The following is a 26,424-nucleotide window of genomic DNA, read 5'->3' on the forward strand; positions in this document are numbered from 1 at the left end:
TGGCCCAGTCTTCGCAGCCTGGGGACTTCGCATCAACCCTACTGGTGAGGCGGGACCATTCTCCCGAATTGGGGAGCACTACCTCTTGGCCGCGACGGGAGCGCTATGAACTACATTACCCTAAAGGCACCGCGCGAGGCGCCAGGGACAATGGACCAATGAAGTCTCAGGACAGAGACACTTCCGTTCTAGAGAACGGTCTCTGGGTGGGCCTTCCTGTGTGGGTCCCCGGCGACATGCTGTAAACTCGGACCCGTTCGCGGTTGGGGTGCGTCCTGACGCTGAGCAGGCCCGAGACCTGGGAGCTGGAAGGCCGCTGTGCCTGCTATTCCGAGGCGAGTCTCAGGCTCGGCGTGGGCGCCATCCGACCTGACTCTGTCTCGGGTCCGGACGGGGTCTGTAGAGCCCGACCTCGCCTTCGCCAACGGACTTCTTTGGCTGCAGCCACGTTGATGGTTCCGATTCAGGTGACTCCTGCGTCCTCCGGGTCCTCGCCCGGTTCTTTTTATCCTTAGTTATCTTTGTCCTTATTAGTATATTCTTACTAACGTCTTATATGTATATTAAGCAGATCTAAAATTAGTATCCGTTAACCGCCTGAGATAAAAAATATGCCTTATCAGCAGGACCCCGGGAAGCCGCCTATGCGCTTAGTCGCTTCAGTCGTGCCCTTGCGACCCCATGGCCTGTAGGCCGCCAGGCTCCTCTGTCCATGGGGATTCTCCAGGCAAAAATACTGGAGTGGGTTGCTCCGCCCTCCCGCAGGGGATCTTCTCAACCCAGGGATCAAACCCCGGTCTCCCACATTGCAGGCGGATTCTTTACCATTTGCTGCTGCTAAGTCGCTTCAGTCGTGGCCGACTCTGTGCGACCCCATAGACGGCAGCCCACTAGGCTCCGCCGTCCCTGGGATTCTCCAGGTAAGAACACTGGAGTGGGTTGCCATTTCCTTCTCCAAGGCATGAAAGTGAAAAGTGAAAGTGAAGTCACTCAGTCCTGTCGACTCTTAGTGACCTCATGGACTGCAGCCCACCAGGCTCCTCCGTCCATGGGATTTTCCAGGCAAGAGTACTGGAGTGGGGTGCCATTGGCCACCAGGAAGCCCAAAACATACCCATCCCCCCAAAGTTAAGGTATTGTCTGTTATTTAAAGTAAGGGTTTCCTTGCTTTTCTCGATAGTTTTGCCAACTATGTGGGAAATATGCGACGGCTGTAGTTTAGTTTCGCTTCTTCGTTTTAAAACTTAGTGAATGCAATCACATAAGGCTTCCCTCGTAAATGGGGCAGACCCTATAATGAGGCAGACCCTGGTTCGATCCCCTGGATCGGGAAGATCCTCTGGAGAAGGAAATGGCAACCCACTCTAGTACCCTTGCGTGGAAAATCCCATGGACGGAGTAATGTGGTAGGCTACAGTCCATGGGGTCGCAAAGAGACGGACACGACTGATAGTTTCTCGACAATTTTGCCAACTATGTGAGAAATATGCGACGGCTGTAGTTTAGTTTCGCTCCTTCGTTTTAAAACTTAGTGAATGGAATAAGGTAAGTATTACGATGTCTTTTTCTTCATTTGCACAATATGATGTGACTTTACCCATGTTTCTCATGCTACGTTGTTGTTCAGCTGCTAAGTCGGTTCCGACTCTTTGTGACCCTGTGGACTGCAGCATGCCAGGCTTCCCTGTCCTTCATTATCTCCTGGAGTTTGCCCAAATTCATGTCCATTGAGTTCGATACCCTCCCTCACGCAGAGTAGCCAGTCATTTTCCTTTTTGTGTAGTTTTTTATAGATATGAATATATATGAGTAAATGTCTTTATAAATTCTTCTGTTGAAGGCTTTTCTCTGTGTTTTTTTTGTTGATGGTGGTGATGTTTGTTTTAGTCTGATATGTCTATAAACAGTAGTATTGTAGCCACACTTGACATGTGTTCTGGAAAGATACATTAAGCACGTCTGTTTAGTTTCTATGTTAACATTTTTATTGTATTTAAATTAACATTTCCACTTACTGAATTTGTTTTCCTCCATACTACTAATTTTAACTTAGTTCTTTGAATGAAATTATTAAACTGTTTCACAGTTATATTTTGATACACACTTATGCCTTATATAAACTTTTGTTTTACAGTCTATACACACGCATAGACTGTTTTAATATTTTAAAAGATTGTGCTTTTCCAGTAATATTTATTTCACTGTTAAATAATTTTCTTCTGGTGATCTTGTAAGGGAAAATTATTGAGATATTTTATTAAATACCTGTCTTAAGTGGGCTTTGGCCTTATCATTATAAGGATATATCATTATGTATATAATATCATTATATTATCATTATCCTTATAAGGATAAAAGGTTATAATGCCTCGAAACCATAACAAGATGTTAAGAACTCAAGAAGATATTTCCATGTTTCTATAATGAGGATGACAAGAGGTCAGGTCCTATCAGTTATATCGTTTCTCTTAAGTTTAAAGAGTCCAAAACGAGGTCCAGTTATCCCCAGATGCTGGAGGCAAAGCACTTTTACTCTGATTCAAGGAACATCCCCTTTATCAGAGATTCATTTTGCATGCAGTCAGTACATGGTGGTTCCGTTCTCTACTACAGGAGAGAAGAGCATATTTATGGAAAAGTTTTAACATCAAAGAATATGGATAAATAGGAAAAGTACATGTTCTTGAATTATACTATATAATGGTATAGTAATTTCAAACCAGAATTTAATCTGGATTATATAAACTGGAATTTTATATACAACAATAACTTTTAATATAACCAGAGAAAAATTTGAAAAGGACGTGTAAGAACTCCTGGTCACCTGTTAGAGCCAAACATAAGCCATAGGAAGAGAAAAATGTATTATTGGCAGGGAACTCAAATGGGAGTGTCAGAAACAGACCTAACATAAAATAGAGTAAATTTTGATATTTGTAGCTCAGTGTTATAATAGTGCTATGTGACCTGCCACAAGCATTTCCTCACCAATACAATCCCATATTCTTCTGGCTCATTGGGTTGCAATCACACTAGCCTCGAGGGTGCTACTCAGACACACCAGACATGACTCTGACAGGGAGGCTTTGCACTTGTTTATACCACTGTTGAAAAACCTTTTCTCAAGTTATCCACGTGACTTTATGGCACGACTGTGTAACATTTTCTGTCCTCTTTTACATGGCTTTAGTTTTCCCTTATGTGTCTGCCTGAAATATTAAATGATTCACTCATTAATCTTTTGTCTGCTGCTGATGGGAATTAAAGTTACATGGCCCTTTTCTTCCCACAGGTTCCACATTCAGAAGAACCATGTATGGACTCTTCACTGGTGAGTGTCTGGTGTCCTGGACATCTTTTGCTGCCACTCTTCCTGGACTTGATATCTGGAGACCCTAGAGCAACCCTCAACCCAGGTTTCCAAGTCCAAGCCAGAGGTTCCACGAGGAGATTCACATTTTTGGCAGCCAGTGGCCTAAATGTGAAAGCTTGTCTTAGGTACTGGGGGAGGTCCACACAAATGCTTGAGGATGCAACTGAGATGGGTGTGTTTTAGGACTTGTAAGTCTCTGTTAATGTCTGGTGAGGACAGAGAGCAAGAGGGCCGGAGTCAGGCCTAGTATGATACTCTGCTGAGAAGCTGTGCTCTCAGAAGTCTCTTCAGAGTGACGGCAGCCATGGAGTATTTGAAATAGAGGAGAAGAGTGATCTGACTTAGGCTTTAAGAGGCTCCCTCTTAAGTGGAGATTGCAGAACAGACTGGGGGAAGGAAAGATGAGATAATCAAGGAGGCTATTGCAGTCATCCAGATGAGCATTGGTTGTGACTAGACAGAGGGGTGGATATGGAGGTAGGAGAAATACCTGGCTTCAGGATTTTTACAAGAAGGGCTGACCAGATTTTCTAAAATGGAGGGGTCATACATAACACCAGAGTTTATTCCCTTTGCATCTGGAAGGCTGAAAGTTGCATTAATTGATACAGGGAAGTCAGTGATAGCAGTCGTTTTCACTGAGAATATTAGGAATTGGGTTTTGGCCCTGATGAATCTCAGATGATGTTCCAATGACTCAAGTATAGGAGACAAATGAGTGGCTGAACATGCAGCTCTAGAGGGCCAGGGAGGCTTCAGGGTGCAATTATGGGACAAGGGAACAGGGGAGCTGTTACAGAGGTCATCAGCGGGAAGGTGTGTATGTGGGGGGTCATGGGAGAGTGGCCATGAAATTGATGCAGAGGGAAAGCAGAAGCGAGATGAAGTGATAGCAAAGTCAGGCTGGTGTTTGCTTCTCTTTCTGTGCAGTTACCAGACTTTTGTGGTGGAACTTGGGGAGTTTGTGACAGAATGTCATGTGAATTTCTGTAGGTGTGTCAAGTAGGTGTGGATTTTGAATGGCTGTTACATGGACAAAGATTGGAATTGGTAAGGAGACAATGTGCAGTCTAGAAGTGAACCCTGACCAGGGGTTTTTAGGTCTGCATGTTTTGACTGAGGTTTGAACTAGGACCAAGGCCTGGTGGGGAAGCCTTCAGAACAGGGCTGGTGAGCTGCCAGTGGAGAGTTGGGGTTTGGTGGGATTCTGTTGGCATTGAACAGATTTTCAGGTGTCATGTGCAGAAAGATATATGAGGAGATAGGAGACATGACAGTTTTGTGGTCCAGGTGCTAGTGTTGGGGGTCAGATGTATGAGGTGGTCCAGTGGGTGACACAGATGTGGGGAAGGTGTGTGAAGAGATAGTCCCAGTGCCCTCATTCCAAAAGGTTGAGAGAGGAGTATGAGCCCAAGTTGCCGGCATCTGGGGTGCATCACCCTGGGAACTGTCAGGCTGTTGTCTTACATGAGAGGGGGTAGGCCCTACATCCCAGGCCCACAGCGTAGAAGGCGTCTGTCTGCAGATGTGTGTGTTGTTACCGGGGTTGGAGCTAGTGCTCAAGAAAACATGAAGAGTTTGGGTACCACTGCCCTCTTGAGTTGGGTCGCTGGGGAGGATGATGACCCCAGAGTGAGTTTGGACTAGGTTGGGGGTACTTATGGGGTCCTGGGGAGATGGGCTGCTTACGCACACTCTGTTCCCATCATCACAGGGGCCTGTGACCTTTGAGGATGTGGCTGTGTACTTTTCCCAGGAGGAATGGAGGATCCTTGATGAGACCCAGAGACATCTATACTGCTATGTCATGCTGGAGACCTTTGCACTGGTTGCGTCCTTGGGTAAGGCCCTCACCCCTGTCCCAGCATCCTGGGCAGGTCTCTGACTTTCCACTTTTCTCCAGGGCAAGTTGCTTGGTCTCACAGCTGGACAGTAGGCACCTCTCTATTACTGCTTCCCTGTCCTCTGTGCTGTGGGTGCCAAGGCTGAGTGAGTGTGTGGACCAACTCCTTTCACAGGTAGCCCCAGTGCCAGCGGCTCTGAAGTTTTCTTAGTGAAGGTTTTCTGAGCCAAAAGACTTGGAATGAGTTCTGTCATCTCCCTGCTGAGATGACTGTAGACCCCTGCACATTTGTGCTCCAGGGTCTTCCCCCTTCCAGCTGACATTTCCTTGGCCCTCACTGTACCAGCAATTGTTGGGACCCAACATAGTCACTATTTCTGGGGTTCACCTGGCTATTTCTATGATTCCCCCCTCAAAGATTTTTTATGTGATAGTGTCTGTTTCCTGAGATTATTTTGGAATTGATTGCCCCCATGGGCCAGTACTGACCACTCACCTGTCCTATCTTTCCCTTAGGACTTGCATCTTCTAGGTCCCATGTTGTTGTCCCGCTGGAGCTGGGAGGAGAACCCTGGGTACAGGACAGAGTGGACATGACTCCAGGCACAGCAAGAGGGGCTCAGAGTGGGCCTGGCCTTGGTGATTGGCATCAGGGGGAGGAAGTGATGTCATGGCTGGATTCAGACCGTATCAGGAACGTGTCCTGTGCCCAACACTATTTTGGTGCCAAGGCCAGTGACTGTGAACCTCATTACTCTCTCTCCTCCCCAGTGCTGACACTTTGCTCTTTCCGTCATACCTGCTCTGACTTTGCGCCCAGGATTGTCCCTCACCTCTCTGCCTTCCACTCCTCGGTGGTCCTCTCCATCCTCACTTCTCTGCTTTTCAGTATTGGCCTACACCTAACATGTCATGAGGCCTGCACTTATCCTCTAAACGGTCCTTGAACACTAGCTACTCGGTGACAGTTGGATTTTCCTGGGTCTGAATACAGCTTTGCACACAGCACACACGTGTCCCCAGCAGCCAAGGCCCTGGTGAAAACTGTTCCCGGAGGAGTGAGTTGTGGACCCCTGGTTCCCCGTGTTCTGCACCCCATCCTTGTGTCTTTTGCCTGGTGAGTCGTCCATGTTTTGTGATGTGTAAAGGCCCTGTCCACACAGCAGCCCTTTCCTAACCTGCTCCCACCTCCCTTGTCCTGAAAATAGTCCCATGGATTTATTCTATGTCAGACATGTATTGTGATGGGGCTCCCTACTTCTACCAAGATCTACGTGAAATTCATCCCCATTTCTTTGCTTTCAGGTTGTTGGCAGAGAGCAGAGGTGAAGGAGAAAAGTTCTGAGCAGAATGCTTCCGTAGAAGTGCCACAGATAATTACTTCAAAGACAGACCTGTCCATCCAGAAGGCCTATCCCTGGGAGATGGGTAACCTGGATGGAGAAGGTGGTCTGCGTCTCGCTGAGGACCTGGGAGTAAACCCTGTCCAGACACTGTGTAGGGCAGGTATGAAATTTCAGCCGCACAGTGGAGAGAAACTGTTTAGAAGAGACATGGGTAAGGCCTTTATGAAGACTCGTACCGTTCATACAACCAAGAAGTTTTCCCCATGCCAGGAGCCTGGGAAGGATTTCCCTGTTAGCTTTGATCTTCTCCAGTACCAGGTCACTCCACAAGAGGACACCGAGTGTGTGGAGGCCTCTCACAATGGACTGAGGCGCTATAAGTGCAGTGAATGTGGGAAAACCTTCTGCCGCAAGTACAGGCTTGCTCAGCACCAGAGAGTCCACACTGGAGAGAGGCCGTATGAATGTAGTGAATGTGGAAAAACCTTCAGCTACAAACACATACTTGTTCAGCACCGGAGAGTCCACACTGGAGAAAGGCCTTATGAGTGCAGGGAATGTGGGAAGGCTTTTAGCAACAAACCCACACTTGTTAGGCACCTGCGAATTCACACTGGAGAAAAGCCTTATGAGTGTAGTGAATGTGGGAAATTCTTTAGCCAAAGCTCCAGCCTTAGTGAACATCAGAGAATTCACACTGGAGCACGGCCTTATAAATGCAATGAATGTGGAAAATTCTTTACATCCAACTCCAATCTAATTAAACACAGGCGGGTTCACACAGGCACAAGGCCTTATGAGTGCAGTGAATGTGGGAAATTTTTTAACCAAAGTCCCAGCCTCATTAAACATCAGAGGATCCACACTGGGGAAAGGCCATATGAATGTAGTGAGTGTGGAAAAGTTTTTAGCCAAAGCTCTACTCTCATCAAGCACCAGAGAGTTCACACTGGAGCAAGGCCTTATAAATGCACTGAATGTGGAAAACTTTTTAGCCAAAGCTTTGGCCTCACTCAACACCAGAGAATTCATACTGGAGAAAGACCATACGAGTGCACTGAATGTGGAGAATTCTTTAGCCAAAGCACCCAGCTTACTCAGCACCGAAAAACTCACACCAGAGCAGGGCCTCTCGAGTGCAGCAGATATGGAAAAGTCTTTAGTCAAAGGTCTACTCTGATTGAGCACCAGGAACATCACAGCCCAGATAGACCCTATGAGTGCAGTGAGTGTAAGAAAGCTTTCAGCCGAAGGTCTAACCTTCTTCGTCACCAGAAAGTTCATACTGGACAAAGACCTTCAAATGAGATGAGCAGAGAAGCAAATAATGAACTGTCTCCTTAGCTAATACATCTTACTGAACAGGCTCTGTGAGGGACTCATCAACTGGAAGTTGAATGCCACCCATCTGCACAGTCCTAGTGTGGAGATTACCTGTGGGTACCCGATTTGTTGGAAGCTTTTAAGGAGCTATGCTGTACTTTCTGATCTGCCCATGGCCCTTCCCAGACTTCATGTCACTGTGAGTTTCTGTGGTAAAAATCATCTTATTTCTACCAACTGGTGGTCATCTCATTGTGAACAAAGTTGGGTAGACTTTTGTGCTCATGCATTCTATGGAGGAAAGCTTGAGTAGCCTGAGCACTTGGATGTTATTGTTATGTCTAACTGACTAGAACATTGGCTTAACCAGCTTTGACCAAGGTGACCCAGTCTGCATTCTGCTGGTGGCTTGTTTACTCTTTTCAGTGGCATTATTTCATGTCATGCTCAGAATGGGTTTTTCCAGCTGTATGTTACCTGTTTGGGAACACTGTATTCCTCAGTGAGGATAGTATCATGGCAGAGAGTAGTTTTCATTGCAGTTTTGGTCTAATTTGTTTTTTCAAGGCCTCCTGGGGTAGACTGCAGGGCTTTGTTGTGACCTGAATGTCATAATTTTTGGTTTCAGAGGTCACCCTGAGATGAGGGCAGCCATGAGAACCACCAGTGATTTTTGGAACAGCATGAATGTTCTGTTTTCACAGGGGATGTCACATCATCCCCCCAGTGCTGTTCAAGGGAAGAAATGCTCTAGGTCCAGCTGGAACAGAGCCACGTACCATAATGTCCACAACATGGCAGGCTGATGTTGCTGAATGTTCGATTACAGACATTGAGCAGGAACCATACTTGGTACAGAAGACACTCGGAATTAATAGGTCCTGAGAGATTAGCAAAGAAGAAGGAATGGGCCTTCTCTAAAGTTTCATCCACAAATGTGATTGGTTGTTTAGGAGGTTTTTTAAAGAAATTCTCCAGATCTACAGAGCTACTTCCTCCTGAGCCTCCAGTCAGAGTCAGACTGAATAATGTAAAGGTTTTAGGATCCTCATAGTATCTGCAGGTTGTTTCTCTCAAGGCCATTGCTACACAGTTGTGGAGGAAAAAAAGAGGGAGAGTGGAAACCCTGTAGTCCAGGCACGTGATTCTTTAGGACCCAGGCAGAGTTCCTGGAGAACTCGAGTGGAAACACCTTCCATTGCTCCTCTGTCTTCATGGCTACTGGGACCCAAGCCCTTGCATGAGACATGGAGAGGTGATGTAGTTATTGTGTTGGTTTCCAGAGTTCTACTTTTCTAAAAAGAGATTCAGGTTTTTATGTAAAGCCAATTTTTACTTAAACTTAATTGAGCTGTATAGTTGGTATGCAGTGGACTGAATATACTTAAAATGTATAGCTTGGTAACTTTTACTATGTGTAAAATCACAGAACCACCATAATAACAAACATCCATCATTCCCACATCTCCCTTCCGAAATCTCCCTGGGCTCCCAGGCAACTGGAATTCAATTTACTTTATTTCACATTCTATTAGTTTTCTAGAATTTTAATGTCATTGGAATGTTAATGTGTTTACTTTTGTATTTGCCTTTTTTCATTCATGGTACATAATTACCTTGAGAATTATCCATATTGCAGAAATGAATGGTTGTGTTTTTGTTTGTTTTGCCATGCCACAAGGTTTTGGGATCTTAGTTCCCCAAGCAGATTGAACCCAGGCCCTCAGTGATTAAAGCACAGAAACCACTGGGGAATTCCCTGATAGTTAATTTTTTTAATTCCCGAAAAATGCACTATTTGGATATATTAACCCGTTGACTGTTTATCCATTTATCTGTTAATGGATGAATGGGATTTTGCGTTTTGTTTCCAGCTTGGCCATCACAGAAAGTTTACTGTGAACATGTACATAACTTTTCTTAAATGAATATATGGTTTCATATTCTAAAGTGAATGACTACCCTTTTGGATTCCCATCAACAGTATTGGGAGCATTCCAACTCCCCTATATTCCTCACCTGTACTTGTTTGGTATGGTCAGCATATTAAATATTAACCTATTTTCAAAGTGTGTAGTTACCTCACTATTGCCTGATGGTCTATCTGGTTGAACATTTTTAATGTGTTCACTTGCCAAGTGCATGTCTTTGATAAAATATTTATAATAGTTATTTACCATCTGGTAGTGAATTTGGAGGTGGTGATGGCACCCCACTCCAGTACTCTTGCCTGGAAAATCCCATGGATGGAGGAACCTTATAGGCTGCAGTCCATGGGGTCGTGAAGAGCCGGACATGACTGAGCAACTTCACTTTCACTTTCCACTTTCATGCATTGGAGAAGGAAATGGCAACCCACTCCAGTGTTCTTGCCTGGAGAATCCCAGGGACGGAGGAGCCTGGTGGGCTGCCGTCTATGGGGCCGCACAGAGTTGGACACGACTGAAGCAACTTAGCAGCAGTGAATTTTGGCTGATATTTCCTTTTTTATGAATAACTAAGAAGACAATAAAAGAAATGTGTTAGAACTTGACTTTTCTTCAGTTCAACTTGGCTGGGTGGAATGAATGTTTGTGGTATTCCCCATGTATAGTCCTCATTATTAACTCACTCTGCACCACTTTCTAAAGTCTCAAAAATTTGTAGAACAGCAAATCGACCCCTGATTGTAGTGTTTGCCAATTTCCCTGGTACAAATACTCCAAACTGTGGCAATTTCAAGCTGTGAATATGAGGTTGTTACCAAACCAGGTAACATTTCCAGAGGTGCACAAGCCAGAAACTGAGACACTGAGACTTCAGCGAGGGGGTAGCTGGAACCTGCCAACATGGCTCCTCTTGGAGTCTGTCACATGCCATCTTCCTTTGCTACTCTTCATCTGTATCCTTTTCACTGTAATAAACTGTAGCCACTGAGATCTTAACTTTAATTTTTTGTTTCCCCTGTAACAAGTTTCTCTAGAACTATATATTTTCCCCAATTTCATTGAGTAACTACATAATCATTGTTAATGACTTTGTGTAATATTCAAGTATTATTAATGTTGAGTTTAGCACAGGATTTAGGTAAGAGGAGAAAAGAAAAGGAGTAGATTTTTGGATAGGGAGGTTAATAATAAACTCAACAGGGGAACTGAGTTTCTGAGGTGGCGCTAGTGGTAAAGAACCCGCCTGCCAATGCAGGAGACTTATATAAGAGACATGGGTTTGATCCCTGGGTCGGGAAGATCCCCTAGAGGAGGGCATGGCAACCCGCTCCAGTATTCTCTCCTGGGGAATTCCCATGGACAGAGGAGCCTAGTGGGCTACAGTCCATAAGGTCAGACACTACTGAAGCAACTTAGCATGCACACACAGTTTCACTACTTTTTCCCAACAATTCTCTTAAAACTCCAAATGCTAGTTACCTCTGAAGATCAACCCCAGCTGTGAGTCACATGCAGAAAATTGTAGAATTTAAACCTTGGACCTGAGCTGAATTAAAACATATAACTAAAGATTCTCTTCAACCCAAGTAAGACCAGCAAGTAGTTATTTAAAAATTTAGAATTCTTGAGGGCACATCTAACTAAGGTCATCTAACTTATACAACTTGTATACATGTTGGTTGGAACATAAGATGCTAAGCTTATGTGATAAGGTGACAAAGGCTGGTTGGAAACTGATCAGGAAGGGATCAACAGGGAGTTCTCTTTCCACAAAAACCCTGCGGATCATAGAAAGGTCAGGAAAGGAAGTCTAAGGCTACGAAAATCCAGACCTGAAGTATTAAAAAGAAAAATTGATTGCAATTTAATCAGCGAAACAAAAATATGTTTAAGCTGTAGATTTTCAGGACAGACTAGCATATTTATAAGATAGGATCCAAAGAAACATGTCCCTGCAGATGATGAGCAGAGGCTAAGGGGCCCACATACCAACCAAGTGCCTATTGACAAGGACACTTGCAAATAAATAGAATGAACACTGGAAAAAGATTTTCCTATCTTATGAAGAAAAACTGACACAAAGAATATGCCTCAAATCAAAACAGGGTGCCCTGAGGAAGGGAAAGTGCCCAATAGCCTGCCATACCCTTTAGTACTCAAGATGAGTTGACTGTACGTGGTCATCCTCATCAAATTCTGGTAGACATGGAGGCGAATGCTACATTAATCACCAACAGCTTAGCTCAATCTCTTCCTGACAGTGGAAGGTATTTCAGATAACCCTGATTTCCCCCATTTCAGCTGTAAATACTTGCACTGAAAAATCATAAGCATTCTTTCCACTCTGGTACCATCCCTGCAAATTTAATAGGAAGAGACTTATTAAACTATACATTGCCCAATATCCTAATTACAAGGGAAAAATTTAAAGGAAATGTATAGCATTATTTACAGTTTATTACAGAAGAAGAATGATGTCAATAACCTAACCTTCCTTGTTGAGAAACCAGGAAAATAAGATCAAACCCTAAAGCAAAGAAAAGGAGATGATAAAATTAGAACAAAATATTGAAATGAAACTTTTAAAAAATCAATGAAGAAAAATGTTGGTTCTTTCAAAATTGACAAAACTAGGTTGACTGAGAAGACAACAAAACCAAGAATGAAGACACTACTGACTAAAGAAATTGAAGGTATCATAAGGGAATGATTAAAAAAAACACACACACAAACATTTACAAAACAGAAACAGATGCACAAACTTAAGAGAACAAAGTTGGGGGTGGTGGTGGGGGGATGCGAGAGATTATTGAGTTGATTGACATGTAAACAGTGCTGTATTTAAAATAGACAACCTACAAGGACCTACTATATATAGCACAGGGAACTCTGTTCAAAACACTGAAATAACCTAGATGGAAAAAGAATTTGAAAAAGAATACACACATGTATATGTATAACTAAATCACTCTGCTGTCCACCTGAAACATAACTATACTCCAAGGAACAACAGACTGGTTCCAAATAGGAAAAGGAGTACGTCAAGGCTGTATATTGTCACCCTGCTTATTTAACTTATATGTAGAGTACATCATGAGAAACGCTGGACTGGAAGAAACAAGCTGGAATCAAGATTGCCGGGAGAAATATCAATCACCTCAGATATGCAGATGACACTACCCTTATGGCAGAAAGTGAAGAGGAGCTAAAAAGCTTCTTGATGAAAGTGAAAGAGGAGAGCGAAAAAGTTGGCTTAAAGCTCAACGTTCAGAAAACGAAGGTCATGGCATCCGGTCCCATCCCTTCATGGGAAATAGATGGGGAAACAGTGGAAACAGTGTCAGACTATTTTGGGGGGCTCCAAAAATCACTGCAGATGGTGACTGCAGCCATGAAATTAAAAGACGCTTACTCCTTGGAAGAAGTTATGACCAACCTAGATAGTATATTCAAAAGCAGAGACATTACTTTGCCGACTAAGGTCCGTCTAGTCAAGGCTATGGTTTTTCCAGTAGTCATGTATGGATGTGAGAGTTGGACTGTGAAGAAGGCTGAGCACTGAAAAATTGATGCTTTTGAACTGTGGTGTTGGAGAAGACTCTTGAGAGTCCCTTGGACTGCAAGGAGATCCAACCAGTCCATTCTGACAGAGATCAACCCTGGGATTTCTTTGGAAGGAATGATGCTAAAGCTGAAACTCCAGTACTTTGGCCACCTCAAGAGGTGACTCATTGGAAAAGACTCTGATACTGGGAGGGATTGGGGGCAGGAGGAGAAGGGGACGACCCAGGATGAGATGGCTGGATGGCATCATGGACTCGATGGACGTGAGTCTGAGTGAACTCCGGGAGATGGTGATGGACAGGCAGGCCTGGCATGCTGCGATTCACGGGGTCACAAAGAGTCGGACACGACTGAGCGACTGAATTGAACTGAACTGAAAGCCGTTGAAGAGAACAAAATTGAAAAATTTACTTGACTGTATTTTTATTGAAAGTCTTCCCCCAAGAAAATTCCAGGCTTAGGTGCCTTCACTAAGGAATTCCAGCAAGCATTTAAAAAAGAAGTATCACTCATCCTTCAAAACTCCTCCAGAAAATAGAGAAGGAAACAATTATTCTTTGGCATCAGAATTACTCTGATACCAAAGTCGGAGAAAAACAGATCTATAAACCCATTACTACTCATCTATCTATACAATACATTAACAAAGTATCAGAAAACTGACTCAGCAAAATATATACAATGGATTATACAAGATGATCATGTGGGATTTCTTGCAGGTAATGCAAGATTAGCTCCCATGGACAGAGGAGTCTGGCAGGCTACAGTCCACAGGTTGTGCAGAGTCACATGACTGAAGCGACTTAGCACGCATGCACCATTTAAAAAGACGACAAGGAAAATATTTTAAAAACCACAGCCATGCGATGATTATCTCACTAAGTGGAAAAAACTGGAACAGAAACCACAGAAATAGATCCACACTAATACAGTAAACTGATCTTTGAAAAGGGAGCAAAGGCAAAGGAATGGAGAAAGGATAGTCTTTTCAACAAATGGGGCTTAAAAACATGATCCAGTGGTTAGGACTCCCTGCTTCCACTGCAGGGGATGTGGGTTAAAATCCCTGGTTTGGGAACTAACATCCTACAAGCTGCACAGCACGGAAAAAAGAAAAAAAGTGATCCAGACACAGACCTGACACTTTTCACAAATATTTTCTCAAAATGGATAATGAGCCTAAATACAAAACGGCAAAACACATAGATGATAATACAGGGGGCACAGACCTTGGGTTAGGCAATGATGTGTTAGACACAACACCAAAAATACAATCCATGAAAGAAACACTGAGTAATTTGAACTTGACTAAAGTGTAAAATTTCTGTTCAGCAAAAGACACTGTTAAAAGAATATGAAGATATTCATCATATGTCATTAGAGAATTGCAAATGAAAGAAACAACAATATACAATTACTACATACCTACTTGAATGGCAAAAACCAAAACACTGACAACATCAAATACGGACAAGAACATGGAGCAACAGGAACTCTCACCTATTGGTGGGAATGCAATATGATACAGCCACTTTAGAAGGCAGCTTTTTAATAAAACTAAATATTCTCTTACTATGTGACCCAGCAAATCATGCTCTGAGGCTTGAGCTCAAATGAAGTGAAAATGTATACTGTCGGGAGCCGCGTTAGGCATTACTGACAAAATGGAGGCACGGCACCAGCCCCCTCTCCTCATTCTGCAGGCACGGTCCCGGGATGAAGAAGTTAAGTTTTGTGATCCTGACTTGTTCTTTCCTTTCTTCGGTTGAGTTGGCTGGAAGGAATGTTAAGGTGCTTATTGTTCTTGAGAGAAGCATGAGAAAGCACAAAGCCTTCTGCAGTTGTGCCCAGAAAATAATCTATAAAGTAACCATTGGCATTTTTTCAAGGATTTTTGCAAAGAATGTCCCAGGATGAGCACGTAGGCCACAGCTTGAGGCCATGGGAAAGATTGTTATCTGAGACCTGTTTGCGAGGGAAATGTTTATGGCAAAAGAAGTTTGCTGAGTTTAGGGTTTAGGAATAATCAAGAATAGTTATAAGCCTTTTTAGGAGATAGTGAGCTTAGGATACTAGGGGCAAGAGGGATTTAAAAAGATAAGAAATAGAGTGAGGAATGTGATATGCGGCCCAGACATAAGCATGATTTACAATGTAATCATAAGTAAACACGATTGTAAGAGAATCGCTGAAGCAGGAACTCTGTTTGAAGGACAACAAGGAGATAATAAATCTAGGTGAGGGGGAGGTGAAAATGTAAAACCTCTGACCTAAAGCTTTTGAAAAAGTATAAAAGAAGACCTGATGCTTGAAATAAACATGTAGTCCCGTACCTCGAGTCAGAGGCTACATCATTTCCCGCCGACACCGCTCATCCCTTCAGGCTGATTCCCTGGCTGCTGGAGCTGGACTCCGGCAGTATACCCACACAAAACACTGCATAATGCAGGTTTAGTCATAGTGCCAAAACTTGGAAGCAACCAAGATACCCCTCAGTGAATGGATAAACTATGGTACAACCATACAATGGAAGGTGATTCAGTAATAGTTTATACACAAATCGTCACAGCAGTTTTATCTGTGACAGCACAAAACTGGAAACAACCAAAATATCCACTAACAGGCAAATGGATAAAAGACAATTGTGGTATATCCATACAATGGATGAATACTCAGCAATACAAATGAATAATAGATGCATGAGGCAAATGGATCAATCTCAAAATAGTTATGGCTGGTGAAAAAAGTCAGAGTTCCCACTCCCCAGAAAATATATATCAAATGATTTTGTTTATATAAAATACTATAAAATGCTTGCTATTACTTGTGAATTGTGGGAAAGGGGCTTAGAAAGGACTGGGCAAGAAACATTATAAAGAGACACAAGGAATCTTGGCTGTGTTGGATATCTCCATTATCTCAATGTCTGGTCTCATCAGTATATACACATGCTGAAACAACACATTTTATATTTTACATATATGTATTTCATGGTACCATACCTCAATAAAGATGTTAAGAACTAAATATTCGCCATAAATATCCATATTTACCATTCTTCTTGGAAAGCCCCATCTGCCAACTGTTCTGGTTCTACCATATCCCTCTCCACATGACTTAGGAGCATAAGCCCTGCCTCAGGATCAGCAAAAACTGCAGAGTGATGAAGGCCATGTCCACCTCAGTCACTAGGAATGCTGGCTGGTCAGAGAAGCCCGAGCCCTGATCTCTCTTCTGTCACTGCTGGGGTTCCTGCCTGTGTAGTGATGGCGAGAATGTAAACAGCCTAGGGAGGTACAGGAATCCACAGACCTTTATTTACTGAGACAGTGTGGTGGCCACAGGAGACTCAGAAGTGTGAAGGTCCTGAGAATTTCTGTATACTTTCATGCCATAGAGCCAAAATCGCAGGGACATATAGAGATGCTGCCTTAAGAACAGATATCCATCCTCTCATGAGCCTCAGTCATCCCCACTCCATTATCTCAGTGTCTCTGTACCAACGATGATTCCCACCTTTGCCAGTGTGAGTTCTATAATCTTCAAAAGGGACACAGTGCATTGACTGCATTTATAAGGCCTTTCTCCAGCTGAAGTTTCTGGGCATTAAACAAGTTTAAGAGACGCAGCTAAAGGGTCACCAAAACTGTTGCATTCATGAGGTCCTTCTCCAGGGTGAGCTTTCTGGTGCCGAACAAGTTGGGAGCTTCTGCTATAGGCCTTCCCACATTCACTGCACAAGTAAGGCCTTTTCTCCAGTGTGAACCCTTTGGTGTAGAATGAGGCTAGAGTTGCAGCTAAAGAATTTCCTGCATTCATTGCACTCATAAGGTCTTGCTCCAGTGTGAACTTTCTTGTGTTGAACAAGGTGGGGGCTACTAATGTAAGCTTTTCTTCATTCACTACGCACATAAGGCCTTGTTCTACTGTGACGTGTCTTTTGTAGAATGAGGATGGAGTTGTGGCTAAAGCATTTCCCACATTCACTGCATTCATAAGGCTTTGCTCCAGTGTGAATTCTCTGGTGCACAATGAGGTTGGAGCTATGGCCAAAGAGTTTTCCACAGTCATTGCACTCATAAGGCCTTTCTCCAGTGTGGATTTTCCAGTGCTGCACAAGCATGTGTTTACTGCTGCAGGCCCTCCCACACTCACTGCACTCCTAAGGCCGTGCTCCAGTGTGCATTATCTGGTGCTGCTCAAGTGTGTCTTTGTAGCCAAAAGCCTTCCCACATTTGCCGCACATGTAAGACTTTGCTCCTGTGTGGACTCTCCTACGTTTAATGGGGCTGGAGTTACGGCTGAAGAAATTTCCACATTCAATGCATCATAAGGCCTTGCCCCAGTGTGAATTCTCTGGTGCTGCACAAGGTGGGAGCTTCTGCTGTAGGCTTTTCCACATTCAGTGCAGTCATAAGACCTTTCAACAGTGTGAACACTCTGGTGCTGAACAAGGGTGCTTTTACGACTAAAGGCTTTTCTGCATTCACTGCACGCCTAAGGTCTTTCTCCGGTGTGAGTTCTCTGGTTCTGAACAAGGTGCACGCTTCTGTTGTAAGCTTCTCCACATTCACTGAACATATGCTGTCTTTTGCCAGGGTGAAATCTGTGGTGGGTTTTTAGGTGAGACAGGTGAATGAAGGCCTCTCCACACTCCTTACACACATGTGATGTTTCCCCACCACGAAGTTTTCTGTGATGAATAAGAGTGGATTTCTCCTTGGACAAATTTCCAAACAGTAGGCACCTAAAGGCTCACACTTCAGCCTGATTTATCAGGTTGTCGAGGAGAGTGAAAGCGTTCAGGAAGGCTTCCTCATTGTCAGTGCAATTGAAAAGTATCAGTTCATTACTCTTTCCCTGGTGTTGCCCAAGACTTTCTCTGTGAGTGCTTTGGTGTTGGAAGAGGCCAGAGTTATCCGGCACGTCCATCACTGCCCCCGGCAAGTAAAAGGTCTCCCTAACTCATGGACAGCTCTTCATATGTGAGGCCACATTATCATCTTTACTGACAGGATTCTTACCACTATGTGGTTTCTGGTGCTGATGAAAGTTTTCACTCAACAGGAATCCTCATCCATAGTAGTCACATGTGTCCAGATTCAGCACAGGGCATGACCCCTGGAGTTCATCCAGGTGTTAAAAAATGCCTTTCAAGAGCAGGTCATCTGTTTCACATGGGTGAGCTTTCTGGATAAGTGGACAGGACCCAAGAGTCCTGAACTCTGACACTAATTCTATAAAAACACTCTGCTCAGAAGGGGCCTCCTCATTGACTTCTTCACACCAACAACCTGAAAACAAAGAGCTGCTAGTGAAGGACATGCTGACTTCAGTAAGAAGCAGCAAGTGTGGCATACCAGTGAGTCCCCGGGCCTTTGGCAGGATGAGGGGCCAGCATCAGTGAGGAAGAGCCCACTGTCAGTCCTGGGCCTTGGAAGGCATGGAGGACTTCCAATGATGGGTAAAGACACGATGATGGTGGACAGTACTGGAAGCAGAGGCGAGGTCTCCCACTCACTCCTCTAAGAAGGGTTTAAACAGGGTCTCAGCTGTTGGTGACAGGTGAGCTTGGCTCATCTGTCAGAAGGCTCTCTCCAGGCCCAGGGAAATCTGACTGTAAGTGAGTAGCTGGCTCTTCAGGACTACATACGGATATGCACACAGCTCATGACACATTAACGCAGCCAATGTTGCAGAGCATCGCGGGGTGAGCAGAGGAGAACGAGTGACAGACACGGAGGCCGGAGCGGTGGGCAGACAGCCAAGGCAAGGGAGACAGAGGAGAAGCGTCACGTGCCAAGGAGGGCGAGGAAAGGGAGAAGTGAGGTACTGTACGGGCCTCGGCAAGAAAACTCTGGTGAGCACAAAGTAGGCTGACGGTACAATGTGAGCCCAACCCTCGGATGGCTCTCTCTCAGCTCCCTGCTCTGGGCTGTCAGTGTGGCTGGAGACAGGTCCACCCACAGGCACTCGGGGCTTTCTGCCTTTTTGCCACTGGGCAACTACATGGGGTCTGGAAGGTGGAAGTTGTTAAAAAAAAAAGAAAGCACAGATGAGTGGCCCAGATAGACCCATCTCAGAGAGAAGAGAAGGTTAAAATTAAAAAGACAAAAAACCACATAGTAAGATTTGGCAGAACACCCCTATGCCCTCCACAAGCAATCACATGTCAACAGCTACAATTTCTGGCAAAGTCAGTCCCCGAGAACTGTCAGCCAGAGGATGGGGGCAGAACATAGACACAGATGCATCATGGATCTGGAAGTGCCCAAGCCAGGGAGAATCTGTGAAGCCAACTCAAGAGCCCTGAACTCTTAACCTTATCCAGAAAGGCTTTGGGCAGCAGATGTCAGGACTGCTCAGTGAGGGGACACTACACACAGCCCTGGGCATCCACAGCCCCTACCCTGGGAACCAAGACGGGAGGAGGAAGAGCCCCTGATTTGGCAGGACAGGAAGAGCTGCCCCCAGGGCACCAGGGAAAAACCGAACCCAAGGACACTGCAGCAGGCGTGTGGGCCTGTGGCAGGCAGCCTCTCCGATGGCCCAGGAAGACCTGTCACCTGGTGTTCTCGCCCTTGCACGAGCCACTTCCCTTGAACAGAGGCTGCACTGACTGACCCATTTCTAAGAATGGAAGAGGGAAAAATGATGGGATCACTGTTTCCAGGTCGGATTAGAAAAAGACAAGCTACCATCCTGGACATACTCTCTGCTCAGAGAGAAGGTTCCTTCACTGCTGTGAGATGCACTACAGAAAGGCTAGGGCGACAAGGAAGCCAGGGGGCCTCTGACCAACAGCCTTACAGTCCAACAAGCCACAAGCAATGACCTCTCGGAAACATAAAACATGAGTCAGTTTGTGAGTGAGATCCTCCCGAGAATGGCCTTCAGATGAGAACAGTTCGGCTGGGAGCTTGACAGAAGCCTCATGACAGACCCTGAGCCAAAAGCACCAGGTGAGGTGTGACGAGTTCCTGACACACTAAAACTTACATAAGGCCTTCTCATTGTTTTACATCACTCACTTTTGGAGTAGTTTGACATGTACCAATAGGTAACTGAAACAGGCACTTACCCAAGGCAGCCACATGTCTGAAGTTCTCCATCATCACATCACAGTACAGGAGTCTCTAGCTTCTTCCAGCAGCTCCCACTCCTCCCGGGAGAAGTACACGAACACATCCTTGAAGGTCACACCACCCTGCCACAATGCAGACAGCTGAGCCCACAGAAAACAGGACTCTCCAGGCCCCCCACTCATCTCCCACCCCGTCTCCTCTGCTCCCCAGCCTCCCAACTCGGAGGTGATACTCGGCCGTGACACTGCTCCTGGCTGCCCTCTCCTGTCCCTCTGATCATGTGCAGCCCAGAGCAAAATCAGGCAGGCGGGCAGACAGAGACTATGTAAGCCATGGGTCCAGCAAGAAGGGCACCAAGCACTCTCCCGCTGGCGTCCTCCTGACCATGCCTCCCAGAAACAACTTTAAGGCCATCAGTCCAGGCTCCTCCCACCATGTGCATCACTCTGAACCACACCTTCCTCATATCTGGGGTCCCCCTCCATTAAGACTAAAAACTTTCCAGTCCACACTTCCAAGGCACAGCCCACCCCTGAAACCACTCTGCACACAGCATCCAGGAAGAACTCCTTTGTGTTTATGACAGGCTCTACTGCCACCCCGGTGCTTGAGCAAGACACCCAGTCCTCAGTGCCCAGTTGGGACTTTCTTTGCCACCATCAACACTTCTGTGGACCGCTGTAGTAGCCTCCTCCCTCACGCCCACACTCCATTCTCAACTAGACAGCAGCCGGAGGGAGCCTGTTTTGATTCAGAGCATCTCTCTTCTCTTCCAAATCGACCATGTCTTTTGTGCATGCTACATATTCACTTAGTCATGTCTGCCTGTTTGGGACCCCAAGGACTGCAGCCCACCTCGTTTCTCTATGGGATTTCCCAGGCAAGACTACGGGAATGGGGTGCCATTCCCTCCTCCAGGGGATCTTCCTTACCCAGGGATCAGACCTATGTCTCTTGCATCTTCTACACTGCAGACGGAATCTTTACCACTGAGGCATCCCGGAAGTTCATGTCTTTCATCACCTTCAAAACAGAAGCCCAGCTCCTCAGCCTGCTGTTTTTGCCCAACTTCTGGCCTTTTTCTCAACAGACAGAATTAAGACCTGTGGTTTCTTGATGACTCCCAGCTCAATCTTAACCCCTTAAGCACTTCTGCAAGTGGTTCTGAGTCTAATACGCCCTTCCACTCCTCCTGCTACGGGCTGCTCAAAGCAGGAACCTCTTCATATAACTCTTGGCTTAGATTCAGGGTGCTGGGCTAGAACAGGACTCCTACTGTAAGGCCCCCAGACTCAAGCACAGAGGGAGGGACAGGTGAAGAGTCCCAGAACATCACTACTTCTCATCACAAAATCTCCACCGGCCCTAGTTTAAAATCATACAAAATCCATACACTCTCTAACGTCCACCTTTGGACCCACCATCAACACACCTGGGCAATTGCAGTCAATTCCGCCTGGTCTCCCTGCCACCCTCAGGCTTCCCCAGTCTTTCCACTCAACTTAGAGGGAGCCTGTCAACACAGACGTCAGATCACCTCCCTTCTCTGTTATAAACCTTCTGTGGTTCCCATCACTGTCAGAACAGAGGTCCAGCTCCCCAGGCTGCCATACCAGTTCGGACTCCTGACTGCCTGCTCTCTGTTCTCAGCACACATAACCGCAGAGATCTGCCGTTTCCAGAAAGTGCCTAATTCATCCTCACCTCCAAGTGTTTGTACCTGGGGCTCCTAAGCCCTGCAAACCATTTCGCACCTCATCCCGTCAACACTGGGAAGGGGTTCCTTGCCACATGTTCACTGTCACTGACCGCCCTTCGCCGCCTTCATACTCAAGAGAAGGCAGCGACCAAGACCAAGTTCGGAAGGCCTGAGAACACAACATTCCCCACACCTGAGTCGGGAAGGCTTGAGGACTTTCCACTCACCTGAGCCCGGTCCATAAGCGCGGCAGCCGCCATGGGGTCCTATGAGCAGAACCGGGCTGAAAAGCCGGCGGAACCCGCGCCCTCCCCTGGGTGTGGTGAGCCCGAGAGGACGGTCGAGCTCTGAGCCCCAGTCTCCTCCTGGTCAAAAGGCGCAGAAGCTTAGGATGCTGCCCCCGGAAGCGGACGAGGACAGAGGGTGGTTGCGAAGGCCTCCGAAGGAGCGCAGCCTCAGGCGACAGCTTCACGATAGGCGGCCCGTCCCACGACAGCAACCGTTTCGTAATAACCAAGCGGACAGACGTCCCATCTTTTTTTCTGTCCTCTGTTGGCCTCTCCAGAGCCTCCCCAAAAGCGGACCCCAGTGAGGACTCCCAGCCTACACAGGCACTCCAGAATCCGGGGCACCAGCAAAAGACGTCACAACCGTGACGCCAGAAATCCCACCTCTGCTTGCAAGGGCCTCCGGAAACGCCCATCTTCTGGGCGGCCACTGGCACAGCGCGCATGCGCTGGGCAGAGACCTCTGGGTAAAGGAGTTTGTGCACCCAATCCACCCAGGCAAAGGGCAGGTTTCTGGTTCTCCCTGATAGTTGCAGAGGCGGATGGAGGCAGAAAGGTCAGGGAGAAACTATGTTCTGAAGCGCCAGACCTCCTGGTAAAGGCAACGCGCCCCTATTTCCATGGTGACCTGTGACAACACTGTGACCCTCAGTTCTCAGCTGCAGGTTATTCAACATGGGCGGATCCCCTCCTAAGCCAGAAGAAGCGCCTTTGGAGTGTATCCTTCAGTTCAGTTCAGTCGCTCAGTCGTGTCCGACTCTTTGCGATCCCATGAATTGCAGCACGCCAGGCCTCCCTGTCCATCACCATCTCCAGGAGTTCACTCAGACTCACGTCCATCAAGTCGGTGATGCCATCCAGCCATCTCATCCTCTGTCGTCCCCTTCTCCTCCTGCCCCCAATCCCTCCCAGCATCAGAGTCTTTTCCAATGAGTCAACTCTTCACATGAGGTGGCCTAAGTACTGGAGTTTCAGCTTCAGCATCATTCCTTCCAAAGAAATCCCAGGGCTGATCTCCTTCAGAATGGACTGGTTGGATCTCCTTGCAGTCCAAGGGACTCTCAAGAGTCTTCTCCAACACCACAGTTCAAAAGCATCCATTCTTCGGCACTCAGCTTTCTTCACAGTCCAATTCTCACATCCATACAGACCACTGGAAAAACCATAGCCTTGACTAGACGGACCTTTGTTGGCAAAGTAATGTCTCTGCTTTCAACAACCTCAGATATGCAGATGACAGAACCCTTATGGCAGAAAGTGAAGAGGAACTAAAAAGCCTCTTGATGAAAGTGAAAGAGGAGAGCAAAAAAGTTGGCTTAAAGCTCAACATTCAGAAAGCGAAGATCATGGCATCTGGTCCCATCACTTCATGGGAAATAGGTGGGGAAACTGGAAACAGTGTCAGACTTTATTTTGGGGGGCTCCAAAATCACTGCAGATGGTGATTGAAGCCATAAAATTAAAAGACGCTTACTCCTTGGAAGAAAAGTTATGACCAACCTAGATAGTATATTCAAAAGCAGAGACATTGGAGTGTATCCTTAAGAATTGGAAATTCTTCAAAATCGAAGGGTTAAAAAAGAAGAGACTTAAATTCTATTGTAACAGTGCCTGGCCTTTTGATCAGTTGGGGAATGGAGAAAAACGGCCTCCAAACAAGTCTCTATATTAATAATACCATTATGCAGTTGAATCTTTATTGCTGCTGAATGGGCACGTGGAGTGAGATTGCCTCCTGCCTGCCTCAAGAGAAGCAGAAAGGGCAGACTTCCCACCTCCCAGATCTCGGGCTGGTCCCGCGTTTCCAAGCTCCCCACCAAGTAAACACATCCGTATTTACAAAATGTCACCCGCGGTGCACACCAACAGACCCGCCCAGACATCATCCTCCAGAACGGAAGTGCCTGAATCTTCAGTGATCGTGTGACAGGTGTGGTGCAGTGCCTTCCGCGTAAAGTAGTTCACTGGGTCACAGGTCCAGGTAAGGGGCGGTGCTCCCCAGATCCGGAAAAGGTTCCCGCATACCAGGGAAAAGTTGCTGGAGAGGAGGATCCTTAGGCTCTGAGGTGCAGGCGGGGTTTCAGGTTTCTTAAAGGGGATGCACCTAGATTTCCATGGACTGGACTGTGGTGGTGGTAGTGGTTTAGTCTCTAAGTCGTGTCTGACTCTTGTGACCCTGTGGACTGTAGCCCGCCAGGCTCCTCTGTCCATGGGGATTCTCCAGGCAAGAATACTGGAGTGGGTTGCCATTTCCTTCTCTGGGGGATCTTCCCAACCCAGTAATCAAACCCAGATCTCCTCCATTGCAGGCAGAGTCTTTACTGTCTGAGCTACACGGGAAGCCTTGTGGGTTTCAGATTTCTTAAAGGGGATGCACCTAGACTTCCATGGACTGGACTGTAGGTCCTTCATTCTGTACACTCTCTTCCCACTTAGCCAGTTACTGGAACACATGCCCGTTTGGAAGGGGCTTATCCATTCTAAAGGGCTTCCCTGGTGGTTCAGATGGTAAAGCATCTGCCTGCAATGCAGGAGATCCAGGTTCGATCCCTGGGTCGGAAAGAGCCCCTGAAGAAGGAAGTGGCAACCCACTCCAGTACTCTTGCCTGGAAAATTCCATGGATGGAGGAGCCTGGTAGACTACACTCCATGGGGTCTCAAAGAGTTGGACACGACTGAGCGACTTCACTTTATCAATTCTACATTGTTGCAATCTCCCCCCAGTCCCTATTAACCCAGTCACTGTTTCTGTACACAATATGGTTCCCACCCCTAGGCCTTCTGAGATCTTAAGTCCATGGACATATACCTACATGAGTTTTTTTCTTCAGGACACACAGCTCCTACGGCGGATCTCAGAAGACAGCTCTCTTTCAATTTTGCCATGGGACATTCACTAACTTTAAGGGCCCCAACTCAGGCTACTGCCAAATACCGCTGTTTGCAAACCATCTGCCCCAAGTGACTGTGGATCCACAAATAATTTTCACATCTAGGGCATGAGATCCTGGTGCAGGGGCCCTTCAGATTTTCCTAGGAAGTCTCAGGAAGCAATACAAACAGGCCAGATTTACACTGAGAGCCGTTTGTTGTCCTCCTGCTATTTCCTTTAGGGCATAAAAAGTTAAATAGTAAAAATGCCTTAAACAATAAGACTGAGGGGAGGAATGGAATAGGAAGTTAGGATTAGCAGATGTAAACTTTTATACATAGAATGGATAAACAACAAGATCCTACTGTAAAGTACAGGTAACTCTATTTAATACCCTATTATAAACCATACTTGAAAAGGATATTTTTAAAAAAGAATATATATGTATAATTGGTCACTTTGCTGTGTAGCAGTAATTAACCCAACATTGTAAATGAACTATACTTCAATTAAAAAAAAAAAAAAAGAACTTTATTGCAAGAACCAGGAAGGTTAGCCTGGAGTTTGAGGAGTGGATAAAATGGAGGCTGGAAAAATCTGTCAAGACTATCAGGAGACAATCACTAATGACCCTGAACAAGGGAAACCTCTGAAAACTGCCAGCAAAGCCAGATCCAGTCCTCTGGCAAAGCTAGGTGATGTCCACACCGTAACCAACTAAGGGGGTGGGGCATGAATTCTTACCAAAGGGCTCAAATGGCTGGCGATACTCCAGATAAAGCAAGTGAGAGTGAAAGTCACTCAGTTGTGTCCAACTCTCTGTGACCCCATGGACTCCAGGCCAGAATACTGGAGTATTTTTGTGTAAAAAAAAAAAATCACTAAGTAGACACAGTGAAAAGACAACCCTCAGAGTGGAAGAAAATATTTGCAAACTATTTAATAAGTTAATACACAGAATATATAAGAACTCTAATATCTAAATAACAATAACAATGACCATAATAACATTAAAAAATGGGCAATGGATCAGAAGAGACATTTTCTCAAAGGACTAATACAAACAGCCAACAAGGAGATGAAAAACTGTTCAACATCATTAAA

The 26,424-nt window shown here is 45.7% G+C and overlaps 1 protein-coding gene and 1 pseudogene across 4 annotated transcripts; one reads left to right on the plus strand and one right to left on the minus strand.

Moving 5' to 3' along the window:
• Nucleotides 218-9,954, plus strand: LOC102177368 (zinc finger protein OZF). Of its 3 annotated transcripts, XM_005693014.3 has the most exons (4): nt 218-467; nt 3,293-3,331; nt 5,088-5,214; nt 6,522-9,954. In XM_005693014.3, exons 1-4 carry the CDS (start codon nt 453-455, stop codon nt 7,904-7,906), a joined length of 1,566 nt encoding a protein of 521 aa, XP_005693071.2. In that variant the 5' UTR covers nt 218-452; the 3' UTR covers nt 7,907-9,954. The 3 variants fall into 3 exon arrangements, with proteins under 3 accessions (XP_005693071.2, XP_013827172.2, XP_013827171.2); XM_013971718.2 differs by lacking the exons at nt 218-467; nt 3,293-3,331 and adding an exon at nt 5,733-6,333 and having other exon boundaries at nt 5,117-5,214; XM_013971717.2 differs by lacking the exons at nt 218-467; nt 3,293-3,331 and having other exon boundaries at nt 5,117-5,214; nt 5,733-9,954.
• Nucleotides 15,766-23,154, minus strand: LOC102177088 (annotated as a pseudogene). Its single transcript, XR_001919580.1, has 4 exons — nt 22,389-23,154; nt 20,459-20,584; nt 19,944-20,007; nt 15,766-18,124 (listed from the first exon to the last, which is right to left on the minus strand). The product of XR_001919580.1 is annotated as a zinc finger protein 304-like (transcript).

Source organism: Capra hircus, chromosome 18, assembly GCF_001704415.2.
Source record: "Capra hircus breed San Clemente chromosome 18, ASM170441v1, whole genome shotgun sequence".
Lineage (NCBI taxonomy): Eukaryota > Metazoa > Chordata > Mammalia > Artiodactyla > Bovidae > Capra > Capra hircus.

Bases quoted from the DNA above. Each gene is read 5' to 3' on its own strand.
- LOC102177368 (XM_005693014.3), top strand. The intron at 3,332-5,087 runs GTGAGTGTCTGG...CCATCATCACAG, and splicing joins CATGTATGGACTCTTCACTG to GGGCCTGTGACCTTTGAGGA. The intron at 5,215-6,521 runs GTAAGGCCCTCA...CTTTGCTTTCAG, and splicing joins TGCACTGGTTGCGTCCTTGG to GTTGTTGGCAGAGAGCAGAG.